Source organism: Odocoileus virginianus, chromosome 9 (genome assembly GCF_023699985.2).
Source record: "Odocoileus virginianus isolate 20LAN1187 ecotype Illinois chromosome 9, Ovbor_1.2, whole genome shotgun sequence".
In the NCBI taxonomy this organism is placed as follows: Eukaryota; Metazoa; Chordata; class Mammalia; order Artiodactyla; family Cervidae; genus Odocoileus; species Odocoileus virginianus.
Window position 1 is genome coordinate 10,856,822 of NC_069682.1, and position 25,828 is coordinate 10,882,649.

At 45.2% G+C, this 25,828-nt stretch overlaps 1 protein-coding gene and 1 pseudogene across 1 annotated transcript in view; one reads left to right on the forward strand and one right to left on the reverse strand.

Moving 5' to 3' along the window:
- The window catches only part of ITIH5 (inter-alpha-trypsin inhibitor heavy chain 5), an 86,116-nt gene that overhangs the window by 23,570 nt on the left and 36,718 nt on the right, over positions 1-25,828 (reverse strand). The window contains exons 6-7 of the mRNA XM_070471951.1: positions 16,415-16,584; positions 15,592-15,708 (exon numbers count right to left, since the gene is read on the reverse strand). Of these exons, the coding sequence (XP_070328052.1) occupies positions 15,592-15,708; positions 16,415-16,584 (287 nt within the window). The remainder of the gene's footprint in view (positions 1-15,591; positions 15,709-16,414; positions 16,585-25,828) is intronic.
- LOC110129251 (dynein light chain 1, cytoplasmic-like) lies at positions 19,070-20,096 on the forward strand (annotated as a pseudogene).

The following is a 25,828-nucleotide window of genomic DNA, read 5'->3' on the forward strand; positions in this document are numbered from 1 at the left end:
CTGTTGTACGTTATACATGAAAGTTGTCAAGAGAATATAAATCCTAACAGTTCTCATCACAAGGGAAAAATTTTTTTCTTTCGGTTTACTGAAGATGACGAATGTTCACTAAGCTTATTGTGGTAATCATTTCACAATGTGATGACCCATCATAATGGCAAGTTAAACCATTATGGGGACTTCCCTGGTGGTCCAGCAACTAAGACACTGAGCTCCCCATGAAGGGGCCCGGGGTTCAACTCCCGGTCAGGGAATTAGATCCCACATGTTGCAACTAAAGATCTCATGTGCTGAAACAAAGATCAAAGGTCCCATGGACCATAACTAAGACCTGGGACAGCCAAAAAGGTGGGATGAGTTCAGAGAATAGCACTGAAACATATACGTTACCACATGTAACACAGATCGCCAGTGGGGATTTGCTGTATCCAACACAGGGAACCCAAAGCCGGTCCCCTGGGACAATCGAGAGGGGTGGGATGGGGTGGGAGGTGGGCTCAAGAGGGAGGCGACACGCCTCCGGCTGATCCATGTGGATGTAAGGCAGAAACCATCACAATGTTGCAATCACCCTCCGATTAAAAACAAAATGAAATTTAAATAAATATTTAAAAACATTACACTGCACACCTTAAACTTACACTTATACACTTATATACACTTATATCAACTGTACCTCAATACAACTCAAGGGAAATCAAGTGACAAAAAAAAAACAAAACAGCGCCCTTTTCTGAGATCCTCTTTCACCTGACACACACATCTTTTCTGGCACTCGTGACACGGCAGTGTGGTTACTTCTCCCAGCCCCTCCCCACCTCAGGCCCTCTGCACCACCGTTCCCTGTGACGGACATTCTGTCCCACAATCGGCGTGCCCACTGCCCCCTCCTTGTCCTTCGGTACTGGGTTCACTCGCTCCTCTGTCCTTTCAAGCCGGCACCCTGACCCCTGCCTTCCCAGCATCAATTGAAGGAATGTGATGACATATGTGTGCATTTACTGGACGCTCCAACTCAGCCCCACGTCTCCGAGTGCAGGAGCTTTTTCTGTTCCATCATTCTTGGGTCATACCCGGCGGAGCCTGCCCGCATGGCAGATTCTTGATACAGGCTTGCAGAAAAAAGTGAGTGCTGGGAAAACTGTCCATCTGTGACACCAGACTCCTCAAAACAGCTGTCCCCTTGTTTCCTCCCTGTCCTCCCAACACAACAGTTGGCACATTGTGGGCTGTCAGTAAATAGCTGCTGAATGAGTAATTGAGAGGAAAAGGGGGAAGGAGAGAGAGAGAGGGCGAATTCTACTGAGCGACTACAAAGGAAGGGAGGGAGATACAGCCCCATCCTTGAGAAGCTAAGACACAGAACATGGAGAAGGGTGATGTGCCGGAAACACAGCTGAAGGATGGACAGCATTAAAGCAAGAATGAATAGATCAGATTGTGACAATAAACAGATGTGGATGGGGGTCCCTGAGCGCGCTGCTGACAGAATTCCGGGAAGCTGACCCCACCTTGACCCCTCACCCTTCCTCCCGCTCAGAGCCAACACGACCCCAGCGTGAGCAAAGACAGGCTGAGCATCGCTCTCCATCCAAGAGGCTGGACCTCTGGGAAGCCTGAAGGTCCACAGCTGGGCGGTGACAGACAGGACCGGCAAGCCGAGGCAGTCCCTGGGACAGCAGAGTCGGGGGCCCGCTGCTAAGGCAGCCACTTGGACACGCTCCCGCTGCTGGGGCTCAGAGCTGGCAGGGCCCTCTTGGTGCAGGCTGGGGCCTGGGGAATCTCCTCAGAAGGCTGCTGTTTGTTTAGCGGCTGCATCCCTAGGGATCCTTAAATAGCAAGCTCAGGCCCTCGAGAGGAGCTGGCGTGGCTTCTTGGCTGATGCCTTTCCCTGTCGTAAAGGATTCTCTGCTTTGGGAGCAGTCCTTCAAGTCTCTCCACCCTCCTTCCCTGAGCTTAGCAATGAAGGGCTTCTGATGACCTTGTAAGGCCACAGCTCTGACTTGTCCTCGGGAGCCCTGGGGCAGGCAGACCTCGGGCTCCTGGGAGTTCCACTTCCAGTTGCCTCCGGACCTTTGCGCTGGTCTCCTTATTCCAAGGGGCGGGGGTGGATACTGCCTGGAGCCGCCACCACCCATTAACTCTTCCCGAGCTCTGACCAGCGCCTGGTCTGGGGAGCTCTGCGTTCTGCAGAAGGCTGAACAGGCAGGAGGAAAGTGAATGCCCAGATAGAAGAAGGAATGTGAAGTGGCTTCAGCTGGTGTTTCTGCACCCTGCGTTTACATGCTGAAGACAGACAGAAACCTGGGCAGGCTTTTCCCAAGAGTACACCCTAGAGACCAAGGTAAGCACATTCTAGAAAGATCAGAGGAAGCCCAGAAACACAGAACGGATGGTGCAAGCTGGTTCAAAGGCCTGAGCTACCCTGGAGGCACTGACTGGTCATATCCACTCCTTGGTGATCCCAAAGGGCAATCAGTAAACACCAATCCCTACACATCACCAGAAGGGCTCCTTATGATGTTCCAAGTTGCGTCTGGACTGAAGGAAGATATGAAAGGGACACAAATACAATGGAGAGAGGAAAAGGAAATACTTCTCATTATTCAGATAGTCAAGAAGCACCCTGGCCTGCAGGAAGCATGCAGACAAGAATCCCTTTAATCTGAGCCTCGTAGAAACAGAGAGAATAGGGATGACTGGCTCCTTGAAACAGTTCTGTAGAGAGGAATCCTTCTGCTTGTAGATACTTCCCTTGGGTTGAAAGGAGGGGGGAAAAGTATTTCCTCTGAAAACAATGTCTTAGAAGTTAATTCCAGCTCTGCCTCTGGTTTATTATTAAGTAAGCCTTTTCATCTCTGTCCACTTAAGCTCTTTCAGGAGCAAGGAGAATGTAAAATAAATAAAGAGGAGCTCTCGGCTTCAGACTCTCTGTTCATCCAACGTGGCCGGCGATGGTCCCTCTTGGTCTAGTGGGTCTTCAGGAAAAGGAACTGTGCAACCTTCCCTGGCGGTGTCTGTCAGAGAAGGGGCAGGGCTGGGCCCCGCGAGGTGCAGCCCCTTTTACACCTTTCTGTCTCCTTGTTAGGGCTGCTCCCAGGGCAGGGAGTTTCTGGGAACGGCTCTATCTGGCGCGTTCAGAGCCCCTGTGTTAAGCCAGCCTACAGACAAGATGGACCTCCCTTTCCCTTCCCTACAAAACTGAGCCCGAGCAGCGGCAAGCTCTTGGCTCAGACATGCCCAGCTTTCGGCAGAACGGCCCTGCTGCGCTCCGAAGCAGTCCTCTCGCTCGCCCCATTCTAAAATGTCTGCTGAGAAGCGGACGTTCTCCCTTTCCACACATTCCTTCTGGGTGAACCCAAGAGAAAATCCTCCCTGAGTCTTCTCAAAAACAAAAGAAAGTTAAGAACTTCTACAAGCCCGGCTCGAGCCACGACAGAGAATTGTACTCAACAGAGAAGTACCCTAGAACGCCCTAAGTTTCTGCCAGGTCATACCCGGAAGTGGAACACACCCATGGGCAACTGGACACAAGTGGGCCTTCTCCCTTCGCAGGCGGGCGGGGAACACGTGGCCGGGCGGGACCGGAAGGAGGTGTGCGACTGTACCCCCGCGCGGTGCAGTCCCCCTTGCGGCCAGCAGGGGGAGCGCTCCACTCCCAGGCCTGGCGATGGAGTTCCGCTACTGGAAGGACAGACAAAAACAGAGTCTGTGATCCCATCAACGTTTGCAACGTCCGGCCCTCCTTGCAACCTCAAACTACCCGTCTGAGCCGGCCCTGAGAAGGATGGAGATGTCCAGCATCTTGGCCTCTCTCTGCACCTTCCACAGACATCCACCCACGTCACCCTGCAGTCACCTTCACATTTAAAACCAGAGCAGCCGTGCTGAGCCAGTTGCTGCGGCGCCCTGGGCACCGACGATGCTTCAGTGGGAGTATTCCAAGACCGTGGCATTTCAAGGTCACAAACATGGATTCCATAAAAGGCAGCACAACCATATTTGGACATGCTACAGGCTTTTCAAGGGTTTGAAGTGTTTTGAAATCATATCCAGACTGACCCACCAAGTAATTTTTTTTAAATCCCATCCTTACCAGCAAGGCAATAAATAAATTGAATGAGAAAGACCATTTCTTCATAATGTATTCGTGTCTATATCATTGCTATGCTTTCCAGAAAAATCTAGCAACAGATTGGTTTCAGAGAAGAACCTCAAACATTAAAAAATATCACCCTACTGACGACAGTGTAAGCACTGTTCAAGAGGTTATACAGACTCATAAAGGAAAATATTGATTACACAAAGCCTGGTGCCCTACTGACACCTGTGGCATAAATGACTCCTAAAATGAAACACAGTTAAAAATAAAAAATGAAAACTGTAATAAAAGAAACATAAAACATCAAAAGTTGTCTATGTCCAATACAAGGAACTGGTTGAAAGAAACAAAAGCTATTTTTCTACTGGCCAAAGTGTTCTTTTTTAGAGAAAGAGCAGAAATTCAGAAGCTTTCTTTACATCATTGGAAAATTGGGGCTAGAAGTCATCAGGTCTTCCAATATTTTAAAAGTTTGTGTATACCCTTATGGCAGAAAGCAAAGAACTAAAGAGCCTCTTGATGAAAGGGAAAGAGGAGAGTGAAAAAGCTGACATAAAACTCAACATTCAAAAAACTAAGATCATGGAATCCGGTCCCATCACTTCATGGCAAACAGATGGGGAAACAGTGAAAACAGTGACAAACTTTGTTTTGGGGGGCTCCCAAATCACTGCAGATGGTGACTGCAGCCATGAAATTAAAAGATGCTTGCTTATTGGAAGAAAAGTTATGACCAACCTAGACAGCATATTAAAAAGCAGAGACATTACTTTGCCAACAAAGGTCCCTGTAGTTAAAGCAATGGCTTTTCCAGTAGTTATGTATGGATGTGAGAGTTGGACTATAAAGAAAGCTGAGTGCCCAAGAATTGAAGCTTTTGAACTGTGGTGTTGGAGATACTCTGGAGAGTCCCTTGGACTGCAAGGAGATCCAACTGGTCCATCCTAAAGGAGATCAGTCCTGAATGTTCATTGGAAGGACTGATGCTGAAGCTGAAACTCCATACTTTGGCCACCTGATGCAAAAAACTGACTCCTTAGAAAAGACCCTGATGCTGGGAAAGATTGAAGGCAAGAGGAGAAGGGGACAAGAGAGGATGAGATGGTTGGATGGTTGGATGTCCACCGACTCAATATACTTGAGTCTGAGCAAGCTCCGGGAGTTGGTGATGGGCAGGGAAGCCTGGCGTGTTGCAGTCCACGGGGTTACAAAGAGTCGGATATGACTGAGCGACTGAACTGAACTGTGCATGTGTGTGTGCTAACTTGCTTCAGTCGTGTCCAACTCTTTGCAATCCCATGGACTGTAACCCGCCAGGCTCCTCTGTCCATGGGATTCTTCAGGCAAGAATATTGGAATGGGTTGCCATGCCTTCTCCGGGGGATATTCCTGACCCAGGGATAGAAACTGTGTCTCTTACATCTTCTGCATTTGCAGGAGGGTTCTTTACCACTAGTGCCACCTGGTAAGCCCTAAAACAGTTTAGTAAATACTAACCATTAACTTGCAATTTTACCTAAAAGGAAATGGAAAGTAATAGTATTTCTTAGGTCTGTACACTGTTCACACTATCATGAAAAGCATTATTTTTGAAATTAAACAAAATCATAGGGCTCCTATATTTTAAAATACATTATTATAAGCTATTATAATTTTATTTATTGTTTGAATTCTAATTTCAAATGCTCCTTCAATGCAGTACTGTGCTAGATTATAACTCTAGTTCTGATTATCCAATCTGTGCCAAAAGATTATTAAATGGGTGCTTCTTCATAGCAAAAGAAAAGCACTGTTCAAGTACAAATTCAGATCTAGATGCTAGTATTGGGACTTCCCTGGCAGTCCAGTGGTTAAGACTCTGTACTTCCACTGCCAGGGGCTCAGGTTCTATCCCTGGTTGGGGAACTAGGATCCCACATGCTGCGTAGAGAGTCCAAAATAAATAAATAAAATACTGTTGATTTCAGTGGCACATACACAAAAATGCCCATATTACTTTAGGACTGGTTCCAAAAGAGAATAATTTCTAACTAAATTCTGACTAAATAAAAAAGTCTGAATATATTTAGACAGAGCATCTTTTGCAATATAAACATAACTATATTTTATTAGTCTTTGTGTTTGGATTAATGTTACTCTAACTTGAGAAGCCAACTCTCTCTCATACAAAGGCTCTGGTTATTGTTGCAATCTATCACCAAATGTTTTAACTTTGCTCTGACAAACGTACCAAGTATTTACCTAATAATGTCATGGCACATGTTTGTAAAAAGTTCTTTGCCAATAATATTTCTTTGATTCTTTATCAAATATTAAGGACATCTGTTTCTCTTGTTTAGTGTAGAAATAACTCAAGACTCAGAAGAAATGATATTTTTCACTTCTCTTCACATGGAAGGTTTGTAGTTATCAAGATCTGCTCACAAGGCTGATCCCAAATCTCTTCTTCTGGGAAAGAACTTAGTCTCACCACCTCTATCCAGGTGGTTACGGGCTACAGGTAGTCATCCCCGGGTATGGCTTCCAGCTCCAACAGTAAGTAGACAAGAGGATGCTGATCAAGACAAGGTCCCCTAAGTCTACAGATCCTCGACAGTTAGCGTGCTTCACCCGCATGCTCACACGCTACTGACTGACAGGATTGAGTTCTGGTCCCCAGTGCCTGTCCAGGGTCTGAAATCTACATTGCCTAGCTGCATGTCTGGATTCTGGAGCCCTGCCCATTTCGGGGTGTCTGACTCTCTGAGCGCCCTTGCCCCATTCAACTTTCCCTTACATGTGAGTTCTCGTGACTCCTATGTCCCTGGCAGAGGTCTACCTAGGCCACTCATTGCAAACCCCCAGGGATGTGCCTTGACGAACATAAAGATGACAGAAAGATGTGGGGAGCCTGTGAAAGAGCCATGGTCAGAGTGAAACAGTGGAACAGTCACGGAAGAAGCACACACAGCACTTCAGCATGGGAGGATCACATATACAAGACAATAGTTAGAGGGGCTTCCTTGGCGGTCTGGAGGTTAGGGGTCCACCTCTAACCTGCTTATTATAAAAATACTCTAAATATATTCTCCTGCTTTCACTGCAGGAGACACAGGTTCGCTCCCTGGTCAGGGAACTAAGATCCCACATGCTGAGGGGTGGCCAAAACAAGAATGTCTCCCTTCTTGCCCCATCCACTGAATTAATTTCTGAAAGACTCACTCAACTCCCCCCTCCCCTAGGAAGCCCTGGTTGCCCCTGCTGCACCCTGAAAAGTCTGATCAGCACCCCCGTTACCTGGATCCTACATTCACTCCTATCACAGGGAGCACCTTGCATACAGTTTTCTCCGTGACTTTTTCCTTTTCTCTGGACCTCTTGGGAAAAAAAGTCTGTCTTGTTTATCTTTGTATCCCCCACACCTTGTACCTATCCCACAGTACATAATCAACGTGACGTTCAATTTTGAAGAATTGAAGTCTGGAGTCAAAGCCGAGATGCCAGCCTGAGGGAGCGTGGGGTCCTAAGCAAGAGAGCGAGGTGGCTGTGACGTCAGGCCCGGGCAGCTCTTAGGAACCGCACCCCCTTTGCAGCTTCCAGCCGCCACCAAGCAGATGCGATCCGACAAGAACAACACGCGCAGGCATTCTGATAGCTGCTTCCACATTTCTCATCTCATTCAGTCCTCTTTGACCGACAGAGGTCATCTCATTCTGATTTGTACCATAAGCTCCTCTATCCATGGGGATTCTCCAAGCCAGAATACTGGAGTAGATAGCTGTTCCCTTCTCCAGGGGATCTTCCCAAAAAAGGGATCGAACCCAGGTCTCCCACATTGCAGGTGGATTCTTTACCAGCTGAGTCACAAGGGAAGCCCAAGAATACTGGAGTGGGTAGCCTATCCCTTCTCCAGGGGATCTTCCTGACCCAGGAATCGAACCAGGGTCTCCTACATTGCAGGTGGATTCTTTACCAGCTACCAGGGAAGCCCTTTTTAAAAATGGGTACCTCCAATTTATTTAAAATTTTCTTTATGATTTTGTTGAAGAGCAAAATTTTTTTTTGAAACAAAAAGTCCAAGTTTTCATGAATGGCCCAGGGTAAAAATATTTTGCCCTTTGTCCATCATTTATTTTCTCATTTTTCTGAGTTTGAGCCAAAAGACACCAGATTCCCCTGCTGCCTTCTGTCCATGGCCCCGAGGCCCAGACTTCTGTTTTTCAGTTTATTTCTAAGACACATGCCTGCTAGAGGTACAGTTTGGACAAAGGCAGCTCAGGGGATGAGAATAAATAGTATTTATCAACTGAAACAGTATTTCTAGCCAGCACCAATTAGTCGTCACTATAGGCCAGGAATCCACCAGCCATGGCCTGGGGGCCAAATCCAGGCTGCTCCCAGTTTTTAATAAGTGTCGTCTTATGGGAACAGGACACACCCATGTCTTTGCACGTTGCAGCCGCCGCCTTTGTGCTGCAACAGCAGGGTTGAGTCATCACAACAGAGACCTTCAAGGCTGCAAAGCTGAACATATTCACTGGCCCGTCATTTTTTAGAAAGTGTTTGCTGACCCCTGTCCTGGAAAACTTGAAAGGGGAAAGCTGGACAATGTGTTACGAACTGAAGCTCTGCTTTCAGAGGCAGGAGGATCCAAACCTTATATCGTCCATTTTTCATTGGCAAGACAGCCGCACAGTGCCTGCTCCGGAGACTCTACAAGTTTCTTAGACGAGATCTCCTTTGGCACATGTGCTCGCCTCCCTCCTTTTCTGCAGCCCCGCCTGCATTTGTGTAGGGAGCTCTCTCTTCAACCATGTCACTGGCGATGGGCAGCATTCAAGAGATCGCCTCACTTCGCACAAGAACAGGTACCATAGGGACTTCCCTCCTGGTCCAGTGACTACATCTCTGTGCTCCCAGTGCAAGGGGCCCGGGTTTGATCCCTGGCCAGGGAACTAGACCCCACATGCCGCAACTAAGAGTTCACATGCTGCAACTGAAGATCCCATGTGCCGCAACTAAGATTCAGCACAGCCAAATCAGTAAATAAAAGGAACAGGTACTATAAATAAAATAAACATTCAGTAAGGACAAGGAACTATACTCAATATTTTGTGATAACCTTAAAGGCAGAAGAATCTGATGAAAAATAAATATAGATGTGTATATGTGTGTGTGTGCTCAGTAGCTCAGCTGTGTCCAACTCTTTGCACCCCCATAGGTTGTAGTTCACCAGGCTCCTCTGTCCATGGGATTCTCCAGGCAAGAATACTGGAGTGGGTTGCCATTCCCTTCTCCAGTGTATGTGTGGGTGTGTGTGTCTAATTGGATTACTTTGCTGTACACCTGAAACTAGCACAACATTGCAAATGAACCATAATTTATAGAAAGAAGAAAGGAAGAGAATAAGGAAAGCTTGAAAGCCTGAGAGCTGGTCTGAGGTTACATCTGGTGATCCAGTGAAGAATGGCGGACTGGGCTCGACTCCAAACTTTTCTACTTGAAACTTGATGTATTTCAGTGCACTATTACCAGCTTCCTGCCCCTCACCATCTCGTCTATGAAGCAGGGATAACCATGACTATTCCGCTGCCTGGGAGCTGAAATGAACAGATGAATGCAAAACCCTTAGGGTGCTGGGTATGTGCTGCTCAGTCAGAGGCTAGAGCTACCGTGCCTTTAAAAGGTACATTTAGTAATTTATGGGCTGGTGGGTTTTTCGGCAAAAATCACTGCCAAGTACAGTGCTAGAGCTGAGAATGTGTACTGTAATGATCAACACCAAGAGGGTTCCCAAATTCATGGAGCTCATGGACTACTTGCCTGTAAAGGTTGCACATAAAATGTTCAAATAGCACTCGGAAGCCCGATTTTGTACAGCAAAGAAGAAAGTGAGGTTTTGGAGGGTGAAGTAATCCCATGAAGGAAGCGTGAATGAAATTCAGATGCTGGTTCTCCAATCCACTAGCTCACATTCGCCCTCATTTTAGTTTGAGAATTACAGATAAGAAACACTCCTAAGTAAGCCAGAAAGATAAAGACCATTACAGTATACTAACACATATATATGGAATTTAGAAAGACAGTAACGATAATCCTATATGCAAAACAGAAAAAGAGACACAGATGTACAGAATAGACTTTTGGACTCTGTGGGAGAAGGCGAGGGTGGGATGTTTCGAGAGAACAGCATCGAAACATGTATATTATCTAGGGTGAAACAGATCACCAGCCCAGGTTGGATGCATGAGACAAGTACTCGGGCCTGGTGCACTGGGAAGACCCAGAGGGATCGGGTAGAGAGGGAGGTGGGAGGGGGGATCGGGATGGGGAATACACGTAAATCCATGGCTGATTCATGTCAATGTACGACAAAAACCACTACAATATTGTAAAGTAATTAGCCTCCAATTAATAAAAATAAATGGGAAAAAAAAAACCACTGTGCTTGTACTGGGAGTTTGGGGTTGGTAGTTGCAAAGTATTACATTGAGAATGGACAAACAACAAGGCCCTACTGCATACCACAGGGAACTATAGTCAATACCCTGTGATAAACCATGATGGAAAAGAACATAAGAAATGTCTACATGTGTATAACTGAGTTGCTTTGCTGGATAACAGAGATTGGCACAACACTGTAAATCAACTAGGCTTCAATAAAAAAAGAAACCTTGTGCTTGTTCTTTACCCTCTAAAACTGTTGACTAAATTAAGCAGCAAAAGCAAGACAAGCTGCCAAAGCCACACTGGAGTTGAGGATTGGCACAGAATGGCACCGATTATGGGAACAAACCCACGAACAGGTCCGCAGAAAGTTGCATCATGAAAGACATCTATCTGGTAACTGATATATTAGCCACTGCTTGGTCACCGAGGCGGGTGTCCCTTAGTCAATGGCAAATGTGAGGGCAAAAGTGATCCCAAACGCTCAGTCATATCCGACTCATTGCGACCCTGTGGACTGTGGCCCACCAGGCTCCTCTGTCCATGGGATTTCTCAGGCAAGAATGCTGGAGTGGGTTGTCATTTCCTACCCCAGGGGATCTTCCCAACCCAGTGATTGAACCTGCATCTCTTGTGTCTCCTGTATTGCAGATGGATTCTTTACCTGTTGAGCCATTGGGGAAATTGTAAAGATTACGGGAAAGAAAGAGAAGAATGTATAGACCCTGTCAATGGAAACTGTATTTAATAGACATCTATTAGCTGGGAGAAATTTCAATAACCTCAGATATGCATATGACACCCCCCTAATGGCAGAAAACAAAGAGGAAATAAAGTGCCTCTTCATGAAGGTGAAAGAGGAGAATGAAAAAGTTGTCTTAAAACTCAACATTTAAAAAACTAAGGTCATGGCATCCAGTTCCATCACTTCATGGCAAATAGATGGGGAAAAAAAGGAAACAGTGGCAGATTTTATTTTCTTGGGTTGATGGTGACTGGAGACATGAAATTAAAAGACACTTGCTCCTTGGAAGAAAACCTATGACAAATCTGGACAGCATATTAAAAAGCAGAGACATTACTTTGCTGACAAAGGTCCATCTAGTCAAAGCTATGGTTTTCCAGTAGTCATGTATGGATGTGAGAGTTGGACTATAGAGAAGGCTGAGTGCCAAAGCATTGATGCTTTCAAATTGTAGTGTTGGAAAAGACTCTTGAGACCCTTGGACTGCAAGGAGATCAAACCAGTCAATCCTAAAGGAAATCAGTCCTGGATATTCATTGGAAGGACTGATGCTGAAGCTGAAGTTTCAATACTTTGGCCACCTGATGCAAAGAACTGAGTCATTGGAAAAGACCCTGATGCTGGGAAAGATTGAAGGGGGGAGGAGAAGGGGATGACAGAGGATGAGATGATTGGATGGCATCACCGAGTCAAAGGACATGAGTCTGAGCAAGCTCCAGGAGTTAGTGATGGACAGGAAGGCTAGCATGATGCAGCCCATAGAGTCACATAGAGTCAGACGTGACTCAGAGACTGAACAACAACAAGCCTTCACACTCCCAAGGACACGTATGTTTGCTTGTGTCAATGTCTTTAGCAGGCAACTAGAAAGAATAAAAAACGATTTACCCTGCTCACTGATTTTTTTGTTTATCTTCAGATCCCCTGTCTCACTAAGTTTTACAAACTCAAGCTGGGAGGCAGAAACCCTGCCTGACTCAGCAGAAGAGCACATGGAGAGAACCCAGAGCGGAGCCCGGCATTGACAGCTGCAGCGTATGCTGAAGCTGCCCCCAGGCTGGTGAAGTCCTGGCTTCCGGGCTCACATTCCTACCAGGATCAGGGCAGAACTGGAATATGCCAAATGCACACAGCTTTGGTTGCTCCCGGGTACTGACAGACCCTTGAGTAAGAACACATTTCCAGGGGACTTCCCAGATAGTCCAGTGGTAAAGAATCTGCCTCCCAATGCAGGGGACGCTGGTTCAATCCCTGCTCGGGGAACTAAGGTCCCACATGCCATGGGGCAAGTAAGCCCCTGTGTCACAACTAAAGTCTGATGCACCCAAATACATTTTTTAAAAAATTTAAAAAAAAAGAACACATTTTCAGCTCAAATGATCCTTACAATTCCTTAAGATCAGTTGTTCAAGTACTTACTCAGTAGCAACTATGTGCCTGAGATTGTGATAACTACAATGAAACATCTCGGGCCCATCAAAGATGAAGGGAGCCAAGAACCTCTGGGGTAAGAATGCAAGAAAGATGCTTCATGGTCTTCACAGCATTCAAAGGACCCATTCCAAACGTCTGGTGTTGCCAAGCCCATCGACACATCACCAAAGCCCTTTGCTTGGGGCAAATTTTCTTCTTCACCAGGGAACGTGATAACTGTGTACAGACTCCACTGAGAACCAGCTAAGCTGCTCACTCAGGGCCGTGGCCTTAGAGAAGCTGAGAGCTGCTCAAAGACGCAATGGTTTTCAAAACCACTTAAGGTAGCCACAGGCTTTCGAGATCTCCTGGATGCTTCTGACATGTGTTTGGCTGGTCTGGGGTGGTGCTCCTTGGAAAGAGGCCATGCTGTGGTTTAAAAGCCAGCAAGAGCGCATGCCAGCTGCTCACTGCCTCGCAAGGAATGGAGTTTCCTACCCAGGAATGAAACCCCTCTCCAGTGTCCTTGCCTGGAAAATGCCATGGGCAGAGGAGCCTGGTAGGCTACAGTCCATGAGATTGCAAAGAGTCAGACACAACTTAGTGACTAAACAACAACAAATCCAAGAACGAAGGGAGAGGGGAGGATAACCATCAGGGTGATATCTATCCTTACACTGCTCTAGGCAAGGAAATGCCTCCTTCTGAGATGCAGCCTTTGCCATGGAATCTTGAAACGTCAAGGCATTGACCTTGTAGGCACTTGCACGCCTATCACTGCACACAACGATGCTGCCTCATCACTGTGTTACTTGCCCTGAGAACCCACAATATCTTGGTTTTTGATTCATGGTCTTCAGGGTCAGATCTGGCTTAAAAGCCTGGCCTTGCCATGTACTAGTTGTGTTATCTGCCCCTGCAAAGCCCCAGTCTCTCCATCAGTAAAATGGGGATGACAACCAAACCATTATAAAGATTAAATATCCCTTAATTCAACAATCCATGTAATACCCTTAGTGAAATGCCTCAGCATACTGAAGATGCTCTAGGGACTTCCCTGGTGGTTCAGTGGAGAGGCATCTGCCTGCCAGTGCAGGGGCACAGCTTTGGTCCTGCTCCGGGAAGACAGCACATGCTGCGGAGCAGCGAAGCCCACGGGCCGCAACCGCCGAGCCTGTGCTCTGCAACAGGAGAAGCCGCTGCCACAGGAAGCCCACACACCACAACGAAGAGCAGCCTCCATCGCCGCAACCAGAGAAAACCTGAGTGTAGCAACGAAGACCCAGCACAGGCAAAACAAACATAGGAGACGAAGGAGTTGGCGGGCTGACTGCAAGAATGCAATGCTGCAGAACCACGAGCATCTGGCTTACTGGGTATCCTCCACTAACACCAGTTAGAAATTATACTTATCTATCCTTCAAAAAAAAAAAAAAAGGGCTAAAGCAAATCCTTGCATCAGATTTTGGAAGGTAGTTTTCACTATATTGGGGTAGGGCAAAATCAGACATCATGGAAAAAAGATCAGTATGCTATACTGAGAATTCCCTGGTGGTCCAGTGGTTAAGACTCTGGGCTTCCAATTTCTGGGCCCAGGTTCAGTCTGCGGCTGGAGAACTAAGATCTGAACAACCCTGCAGCACATTGAAACAAAGTACATATATATACATATACGACATGTTAAAAAATATGTAAACAAAATATTTACATAAAAATGGCCAAAGTAACTATAAAGTGATAACTGAGAGACAATATTTGCAATGGTTTATGAGCTAAGATCAAGTTCAATTCTATGTGGAGTGGCACTTAAAGGGAAAAACAGGGGGACAGAGGGTCTGCAGGAGGAGTGAGATGCGATTTTACTCATTAGATCACATATTTATTGTCAATTGATTAAAACGGATAATGAATTAAGAAAGAAAATCTAACAGGGCTAATTTTTTGTTGACCATTGAGATACTTGGTATGGCAACCTCCTGTTCTTTCTGTTTTCCACTCTGTAAGTTGGAAATATAAATGCAAATTTATGACATTTCCGATACCAGAGTAAGACAAGGAATAGTCTTTTCCTGTGGTTTGTGAAAAAGTGTAAATGGTTACATTTGGGTGATAATTTAAATTTCCAGCATAGATTACATGTCTCCTTAATGTCCCGCATCCCTAGAATGCCAAGATTCTTCCTAAGTATTGTGAGAGTATGAATCCTGAATTGTGCTATGCTGTACTTAGTCACTCAGTTATATCCAACTCTTTGTGACCCCATGGACTGTAGCCCGCCAGGCTCCTCTGTCCATGGGGATTCTCCAAGTAAGAACACTGGAGTGGGTTGTCATGCCCTCCTCCAGGGGATCTTCCCAACCCAGGGGTTGAACCCAGGTCTTCCACATTGCAGGTGGATTCTTTTACTGTCTAAGCTACCAGGAAAGTCCAAGAATACTGGAGTGGGTAGCCTATCCCTTCTCCAAGGGATCTTCCCGACCCAGGAATCGAACCGGGGTCTCCTGCATTGCAGGAGGATTCTTTACCAGCTAAGCTACCAGGAAGCCCTGAATTACTGAGATACAGGTCTTTGGTTCTAACCATAGCCAAGGGACACCATCACTGAACAGAATTATTCCACCCACAATGGTGCTATTCAGTGGCTTCTCATTGTATTCTCATCTCACTCACATTATCTCCCAGTTCCCTTTATTTCAAGGTGTTTCTGCAGCCCTCTGCTCTCCTAAAACCCCCATGCTGAAAGGACAGCTCATGTCAGCGGCTTCACTGAATCTGTTCAGGAATGTTCCCACAGGCAGGAACAGATGAATGGTGAAGCAGACATTTTGCATCAGTTGAATCCTATTCACTGAGAACATCACTGTCCCGGACAAACATGGAAGAGGAAAAAGTAGCGCGGACTCACCTGGCGGAGTTTGGTTCCCACCATGGAGGCACTGCTGTCAAGCACAAACACCACATTCTTGGGTAAAGGCGGAAGGTCTTTGGGGGCAAAATAGTGCACAAAATAGCCATCTAGAACCTGGTAGAAGGAAGAGAAAGTACAATTGATAGTGCTCAGATTAGGTAGCAAAACAAACCAAGATGGAGATTCTATGGAATGTCTAAAAGTCAAAGACAGCATGAAATAGAGTCTAGGGCCAGATGCCACATCCAGAGCAAAAGCATCCGTGGTCCTGATTCCTCCAACTAATTGCTAATTTAATTTGGATAAGGATAAAATCATTCCTTAAAAATATATTAATTAAACTAACTCAATTTAAATCATTCATCTCTTCTTGACCCTTGTCACTTGAGAATCCTGCTTCCTGCATCATCTGTTTTTCTCCTAAGCATCTTTCATGTTAAGACATAAAGATTGCCTACATGCTGGATGCACATTGACACATTTTGATAATCCTGCCCTGTTTCTGGAGAAATATGACCTACAGGAAATTGAGTCATGGGCCAGTTTCTCTAAATTAAAGATGAACTAAGTTCTCACTTGATCTAAAGCACCTCAGGGAAAATTACATTATAGGTTTCATTGACCTCTAGATTACTGAAGCAGGAAATATATATCCCCAGCCTCCAGCAAGGGAACATCACTCGGAGACACATTTGGGGTTAAAACAGATTTCCTAAGAATCAGTAGTTCTCTCTCTCAGGTGAGTACTGAAATCCCTCATTCTGGGTCTAACTAAAAGTATCAATCAAGCTAATGAGAAACAGCAGAACAAACCCATTACCTGGATGTCCCCAATGCTCTGTTCCCTATTAACATCATATCTAATGATGAAATCTCCCAAAATGCCATTCTGGGCAATCTTGGCTTGCTGGACCACAGTAGGCTTAAAAACAACTTTGGCAAAAGTTTCATTTTGGTTGATAACAGTAGAAGGAGGTGGCCCAGAATCATCTGTAGGCAAGATAGAAACATAATGAATAACTGAATAACTTTTTCTGAAAAGAAACCAGATCTATTTTGCATGGAGACAGAAAGTTAGCCTTTATTTTATTTCAAGTTTGCATTGCAGATGAATTCCCAAAAGTTTGTACCAGTAACATATCTCAATGCCTGAGATATATTAGCTTCCATTTTATCTCTATGTCTTCTTCTAAATCCTTTCTTATAAGAATTTTAAAAACACACAAAAGGAGAGAAGAGAGTAAAGTGAACTCTCGTGGAACCATCATCCGACCCAACAATGTTATCAATATTTTACCAGTCTTATTTTATCTGTTTTTATGGATTCTCTCACCATTTGTTTTTAATTCTTTGGATGTGCCACATGGCATGTAGGATCTTAGTTCCCTGAGCAGGGATCAAACCTGTGCCCCCTGTATTGGCAACACAGAGTCTTAAGTCAGTGGACTACCAGAGAAATCTCCCTTTCACCATTTTTTTGCTAGAATTTTAAAACAAATCTGAGGCATCATATTTCACCATAAATGCTTCTTTGTGCGTGGGGGCATTTTTGAACTGCATAAATACTTCAGCCATGTCTGACTCTTTGTGACCCAATGGACTGTACACCACCAGGCTCCTCTGTCCATGGGAAGAATACTGCAGTGGGTTGCCATTTCCTCCTCCAGGGGATTTTTCTGACCCAGGGATTGAACCCACATCTCTTAAGTCTCCTGCACTAGCAGATGGGTTCTTTACCACAAGGGACATCTGGGAAGCCCAAAATACTTTATGTATCTCTACAAGAACTTTTTTCAGCATAACCACAAAACTGGTATCAAAAGTAACAAAATTAATGCTTTGTGCTTTAATATCATCAAATACTCAGCTTGCATTTAAAGTTTCTCAATTCTCTGGAAAATGTCCTAGAATGGTAGCTTTGCTTGACTCAGGATCATAACAAAGTCCCCACATCACATTTGACTGACATTTTTGAAATCTCTTTTAACCCACAAATGTCCCCTCTGTCTACCCTTTTACCAATGCTACATATACATGTTGTGAAACACCGGTCTTCTCTTCTATGGAGTTTCTCACATTCTCTATGTCATGATGGTTTTTCTGTCCTGTCTTTTGGTCCCCTGCTCTCCTGGTCCCCGACTCTGGCTTGAACGTAGCATCACAGGGAGCAGAAAACATACCAAAGCCCAGGCCAAGAGCTCATTTAACTGTTCTGGGACACAGTCAGGGTGCTGGGTCTTTTAAATTTCCCCTCTGAGGCTAATGCTCAGGCAAGCTTGAGGCTCACAGCTCAGTCCCCTGCATCTCCTTGTGTTCGGTGGATAGAGCTAGAGGCTGGTTAGATTCCGGTTCAATGCTGTGGACAAGAACACTTCCTGGTGATGCTGAGTCCTTACTTCTTTACCACATCAGGATGTACACAATATCTATCTGTCTGTTTTTAGTTTCAGTAAAAGAGTGCTGGACAGTTCTGATCACCCATGATGAAATTCCTCATCAGTCTTTCCCTTAACAGATTTATCAATCACTGATGATGTTTGTTCACTGTTACATCAGAGTTGCAAAAGGGTGGTTTCTGATTCTCTCATTCCTTCCATACGCAATTCTTCCATAAGGAGCGCTTCACCATCAATCATTTGGTTCTCATAACGTGCTACTTGTCCAGAAGGTTTATGACTCATTAAAAAAACATTTCCCAAAGCCTTCCCCAGCACGAAACTTAGGATGTAAATTAAAATTCCAGAAAGAGGAAGAGATAAATGATTTTTCTCTGTGATGTAAGAAAAATGAGTGAGATGATACATTAAGCAAAGAACAATCTCGTTTTACTCCTAACTTTCATTTCCTTCGGTAAGACACACTACGGAGAACTATTTCACAGACTACCCACCTTTTAAATCCAATCAATACTGCGTCTATATGTTGAGCAACTAGCTTTTTGAGATTTGTATGCATTATGAAGAATAGGAAAATGAGGAATTTCTAAACATCAGTATGTGGAGACTTTTAACCCAGATACTGAATCAAAGGCTGGCTTGAAATTGCCGCAAATCATCCGATTCTCTTTTTAAATCTATTCAAGTTGATACCATGGAGTAAGCTGACCAACAATTTTCCATCCTTAATTAGCAAAACAAAAAAGGAAACGAGGCATCATTTGCCCATGGTAATTTGTGTCTAAGAATAAAAACTCGAAGTTTAAACAAGAATAAAAACTCAAAGGAAGTTTAAACATTTCCTTCACCAAAAGAGACAATTAATTTTAAGATACCATTTAGGTGTAACCTTAACAGGAACCACAAGGCAGAACTGATTCTTCTATTATTTATACTTACCAAGGGCAGGAATTTCAGGACTGACCAGAGAGGTAGCAAACAGGGAAGTCTGTTCTTGCAGAAAGTCAGTTGTAGGTGACAGAATATTTCCAACAGACCTGCTCATGGGAAAAAGGTGCTGGGAAAATCTCCAGGGGACCATGAAGAGTGCCAGCCTGTGTTCTCTGGAGTCGTCTCTCACTGATGATTACTGGTCAAGCACCACGAATGAGAGGTAAGAAAATACCCTAGCTAAGAACTCGAGATGACAACTGAGACCCAAGGACCTGCACTTGATCCTGGGTCCACCTGTTATCCAAGAGATTTTGGGCAGGTTACTGAGCCCTGGTTATCTCATCTCTAAAATGGATTAGTGGTCTACCAAACACACTCTTGACATGGTTGTGATGTGATGTAGTTAGCACCATTCTGATTCATGGGGAGCAGTCATGCTTGCTAATATCATCATCAACCAGAAACAGGTACAAAACAGAAGCGCTGGTGAATTAGACATAAGACAATACATCGTGTCAAAGTTGGGATGCTCTATGCAAGGAAGAGGAAAGAACAACTGCTTCTGGCAACATGGTTCAATCAGAGTCATCTTGAGGGAAAACATAAGATACAGAAGAAAGTATTCACTATTTCCATTTACACGAAGCTGAGCAGGCAAGACTCACGCCGATCCAAAGAGCATACTGGGGCCTCTCGGATGTGAGCCTCACCGACCCCTCCCGCAGGAGACCGTCGCAGTCAGCCAGCCCCTGCTTCTTGGTGACCACGTGTGACCCAAAGGCTGTGATCGAGAATGCTGATATGTCAGAGGAGATGCAACAGGACTCGGTGGAGTGTGCCCCTCAGGCACTGGAGAAGTATAATATAGAGAAGGGCACTGCGGCCCATATCAAGAAGGACAGCCCCACCTGGCGCTGCATGGGGGAGGAATTTCAGTAGTGATGTGACATATGATACCAAACACTTCATCCACTTCTACCCGGACCAACTGGCCGTTCTCCTGTTCAAATCTGGTTAAAAGCATGGACCATGCCACACACCCAGTGATCCATCCAAAAACCAGGACTGCAGCCTAAATTCCAAATACCAGAGACTGAAGTCTTCAGCCTTGCCTAAGGGAACCCCTCCACCTTTGAACCGTTATTGTGTTCTGTACAGGGCATTCTCTGTACTAGTTTGCTGTGATTATAAAGCAAGGGGCAAAACAGCTTACATTTGTATTTATTTTCTATTCCACATCTCTCTGCCCCATGTTTTTTCTTTTCAAAATCCATTCCTTTAAAGAAATAAATCTGTTGGACGAAAAAAAAAAAAAAAGAAAGAAAAGAGCATTCTGGTTCCTTTGGGGAGAGTAAACACGGACTGGGAAAGAGGATAAGGGGACATTTGGGTGCTTAAAATACTCTACATCTTGACTTGAAGGTAACTGCTGGGTGTATATATATGTAAAACTTCCTTAAGCTACACACATAAGGTTTATATACTTTATTCTATGCATACCCCAATTTTGTAAAAAAATTTAAACTTGTTGAAAGTTGCATAGCACAAGAGATTGAATAAGTAACTCCCAGGATGGAACATAGCATTGTTTGTGGAGTGGGGCTCTGTCTTGGGGTAAATCTTTTTGTGTGGGCACTTATATATACAGGGTAATCCTGGTGGTATTACACAGCGTAGTAGCTGGCAGAACGAGACCAGGCACAGAGGTCAGGGAAACATTTTCTTGTGCAGTTATCCCTATGTATGTGCGTGCCCAGTCGTGTCTGACTTTGTGACCCCATGGACTGTAGCCGCCAGGCTCCTCATTCCATGGAATTTTCCAGGCAAGAATACTGGAGTGAGTTGCCATTTCCTTCTCCAGGGAATCTTCCTGACCCAGGGATTTGAACCCTGGGCAGTTTGAACTGCAGGCAATCTGCTGCTTGGCACGCAGATCCTTTACCAATTGAGCCAGCAGGGAAGCCCTCTGCATCCCTCAGCTCTAAGAAAGATGTCCTGTTGGCCGAGGCAGTTTCACAAACTTGTCTCGTTAGCAGTGCTCTGGCAAGCCCTAGATAAGTTCATCATCTGCCAGGGGATACAGAGCAGCTCTACTGTGTGGTTTTGATCCAGCAGCCATCACCTGGGAACTTGCTAGAAACACAAGTTCTTGGGCTCGTCACAGAAACCTAGAGTCAGAAACCCTGCAGATGGAACCAGGAATCTGTATTTTCACAAGGCTTCCCAGGTGACTCTGGTTCCTGCCCAGACAGTGGTGGTGTGCCTTTGATGTATGTGAGTGGGCGGCACTAGATTCTCTCCAACCTTCAAAGTTGACACAAATGAGATTTTACTCTTACACTGTCAAGGGGAACAAACCAGTCAATAGTAAAGGAAATCAACTGTGAATATTCACTGGAAGGACTGAAGCTGAAGCTGAAACTCCAATCCTTTGGCCACCTGATGCAAAGAGCCAACTCATTAGAAAAGACCCTGATGCTGGGAAACACTGGAGGCAGAAGAAGGGGGCGATAGAGGATGAGATGGTTAGATGGCATCACTGACTCGATGCACATGAGTTTGAGCAAGCTCCAGGAGACAGTGAAGGACAGGGAAGCCTCGCATGCGCAGTCCATGGGGTCACAAAGAGTCCGACATGACTTAGTGACTGAACAACAACATTGTAAGGTCGTACCTACCATTTTGTGTTTCAAGTCTTTCTTGTTGAAATGGTCTTTACAATTACCCTGAATTAATACCATTCATAGTTGAATGAAAGCACCAAGGATTAAAAAGTATAATTTCTCTCTTCGTAATTCATTTGACTAGCCTCTTTGATATAAGCCATGAGAAAGGATAGTGTATTATTATTTTAGTTTCCTACTGACCTCTGATGTTTGCTAGTGCATGATGAAAATTCATGAGATTCCTCTAAATGAGCTTCTTTTATGTACCCAAAGAGTGGGTTGATTCCCAACAGGGTTATTCACCAAGAAGCTCAGTTCCTAAGGTTGACCTCCACCCACAAAGTATCAGACAGTCGATGTGACCCAAAGAATTTTCCACTACCTATCAAAAAAATATATAAAGGCTCACTGGGAAAAATTCCAGAGAAGTAACTCTGGAACATAAAATCCTCTTTTTCTTAGAGAAAGAAAAAAATCAATGAGGCTGCCCCTAATGGCTGACCAAGATCGAAAAGCAGAATAGTACTATTTAGCTTTTCTTGCATGTGAACAAGGGTCATGCTGCCTGCCACAAAATCGGAAGCACAATGAGCTAATTTATTAGCAGGGCCCTCAGCAATCACGGGATGTATCCTAAACATAATGAAGAGTGCAACGGAACAGGTTGGGAGCAGATCAAGAGAAGGAGAATCTGACCTACTTTTCTAATGAGAACCCACATATCCTGGCTTGCCCTTCTTCACACCCACTTGGTCAGGGCTAGCAGTGAACTTCGTGATTGCTTGGAGTTGGAGGAAGCTGTGTCTTCTCATGCCATCTCCCTGTTTTCACCCAAGCAAGAGTGGTCTCCTGCAAGATGACCTTCACGGGCACAGGACTGCCTCTAGGGCAACCCCTGAAGTGGCACCAACTGGTCTGTCTCCACCCACTCTTCCCTGCTTCTCAGGTCATCAGCATCCCCAGGAGGCCTTCATCCCGTCTGAAGTCCCATATCTTTTAACTGGAAAATATGTGTTATTTCAGAACCCATACAACATCAAGGGAAGTGGGCTCCAGAGTTTGATAGACTCAAACAACTGACTTAACATCTCTGAGCTTCTCAGTTCCATGTCTTTTAAATCCACATCATAGAATCACGGTCAGAATTAAATGACATCACGTCTAAAAAGGAACTAAGGATGGTGCTGTTGCTAAGTCATATCAGACTCTTTGCGACCCCCTGGACTGTAGCCTGCTGGGCTCCTCTGTCCATGGGGTTTCCCAGGCAAGAATACTGGAGTGGGTTGCCATTCCCTTCTCCAGGGGGTCTTCCCGACCCACAGATCAAACCCGTGGCTCCTCCACTGCAGGTGAATTCTTCACTGTCTGAGCCACCAAGGGAGCCCCACCAGACACACAATAAATGCTCAATACACACTAGCCCCCAACCTCTTTCCCTCAAGAAGCGCCTTGTTATTCTGTCTAGGGTGAAAGGAGACTCATGAAAAAAAGAAGACATTTTGGTAACATATAGTTTACATTTTCCAATAGCAGGTTTCTCTATACCACTGAAAACTTAGTAAAGACAAATATTCTTTATTTGGAGGAAAAAAAGGCACATCATGAAGAATACTCATAACAGGGAATTCAACAATGTCTGGCTCAGTTGGTAAAAAAAATCTGCCTGCAAAGCCCAGGGTTCAATTCCTGGGTCAGGAAGATCCCCTGAAGAAGGGACAGGCTACCCACTCCAGTACTCTTGGGCTTCCCTTTCGGCTCAGCTGGTAAAGAATCTGCCTGCAATGCGGGAGACCTGGGTTCGATCCCTGGGTTGGAAAGATCCCCTGGAGAAGGGAAAGGCCGCCCACTCCAGTAATCTGGCCTGGAGAATTCCACAACAAAGACACGACTGAGAAGCTTTCACTTTCACTTCACATACAGGGAGCAACCTTTATAAAGGTTGTGGAGGTAGTGGCTTCTCAAGAGTTCCCTGAAATTATATACAGAATTTGGCATGAAACTGTACATGTATACTTTTTTCTGGACAGATGTCTGTAGCTTTCACCAGATTCTCCAAGGAGTCCCCTTAAGGTTAAGAACCACACATACAAGTGCTATGAAGTATTCCCATTCTTGGCAGTCCAGTGATGAAGACTCCCAGTGCATGAGGCCTGGGGTTCGAGTCCAGGTCGGGGAACTGGATCCCACATGCCACAGCTAAGAGTCTGAGAGCGGCAGCTAAAGATTCCATGTGCCACAACTAAGACCTAGCATAGCCACATAAACAAACAAATCATTTAAAAATTCCTATTTTCCCCATAGATTCTATCTCGTAATGATAAGACGTTGTTTATTTTGCATAAAGTGTGAAGAGAACAGGATGTTATTTACAGACAAACACTCCCCTCCTAGACAACCACATGGGGGGAAAGGAAAGCCAGTTGCTATGTACAGTGTCTAAAGGTGAAAAAATTTAAGAGCAAAGAACCACAGTCAAGATCATCAGCTGCACGCTACGCCCCTTTCACTCAACTGGTGGGGGATTTCCTGGCCTCTGTTTCCTGTGGGCCTTGGGTTTGCCCACTGTCAGGGAAAAGCAGCCAACACCTGGTGATTTCACAAAAGCATTTCCAAACACTGTCTCCTCATTTCCCCTTGGAAAAGAGGTTAAGCTGCCTGTGTTTGTTTATGTCACCTACTCACCTGGGCTGCAGTGGGGAGAGTTCTTCAACAGAGGGAATGAATAATTGGGCAACTACCCTCCTATCGTCGAGAAAAAGACAAATTCAGGCCAATCAGCAAAGTGTTAACAGAAAAAGTGATGGGGATGTAATTACGGCATGGTGACTATGGTTAATAATACAGTAGTGCATATTTAGGAGTCACGAAGGGAGCCGATCTTAAAAGTTCTCAGCTCACACACGCACACAAATTCTGTAACTGTGTATGGTGAGGGATGTCGCCTAGGTTTACTGCGACCATCATTTTGCATCATATACAAATATCAAATCAGACATAGAAAACAAGCTTATGGTTAGCAAAGAGGAAAGGGGAGAGGGGTAAATCAGGCGTTTGAGATTAACATATATACTATAAAATGGGGTGTCTCCCATGGCTCAACAGTAAAGAATTTGCCTGCAATGCAGGAGATGTGAGTTTGATCCCTGGTTCAGGAAGCTCCCCCAGAGGAGGAAACAGAAACCCACTCTAGTATTCTTGCCTGGGAAATCCACAGACAGAAGAGCCTGGCAGGTTACAGTCCACAGGGTTGCAAAAGAGTTGGACGCGACTCAATGACTAAATAGCAACAATATATATAAAATAAATAATCAAAAAGAATCTCTACTTAATATTCTGAAATAAACTATATGGGAAAAGAAGCTGGAAAAGAATATGCACGCGTGCGAAGTCACTTCAGTTATGTCCGACTCTTTGTGACCCCATGGACCATAGCCGGCCAGGCTCCTCTGTCCATGGCAAGAATACTGGAGTGGGTTGCCGTGTCCTCCTCCAGGGGGTCTTCCCGACTCGGGGATCAAACCCGTATCTCCTATGGTTCCTGAATTACAGGTGGATTCTGTACCACTGAACCACTGAAGTCCCTGAAAAAGAACAGATATGTGTATATGTAAACTGCATCCCTTTGTCGTATACCTGAAACTAACACAGCGTTGCAAATCAAATGTGTGTCAATTAAAGAAAAACACTTTTGTTAAATTTTTTAAAACTGCCCGCTCTAAGTTCTTCAAAGGCAGTGACAATGGCGGTGGACATCTGTTGCACGGGGCAGGAACGTGGTGAGGACGCGCTGTGAGCTTTCGGAACATTTCACATGGACACGGCTCAACTCATCGGCACACACTCGGGCCGGTGGACGGAGGGGCCCTTCAAGAGGATCATCTTGAAAGTGTTTTGATGGGTGTGGCAGGTGCTCTAGTTGAAACATGGCACATGCTTCCACCTCTGGTTTCAGTCACACCTGTGGCAGACAGTGTCATTCACCTGGACAACGTCCCACCTTGTATAGCCAGCTAACACAGTAGGAAAAAGGAAGAAGCAGAGTGAGGCAGCTTGAAGAAGAGGAGGATGCTCACCAGTATTAAGTGAAAGAGAGAAGGTCACCCTCCCGGGTGTCTCTGAGCCATCCTGCTACCAGCTGACCCCCACCCAGCTACAGCCGACGACCAAACAGACAAGATATCGTGGGTCCTCCTATCAGCATTAAAAACAAAACAAAACAGACCCGACCATGGAGCCAAA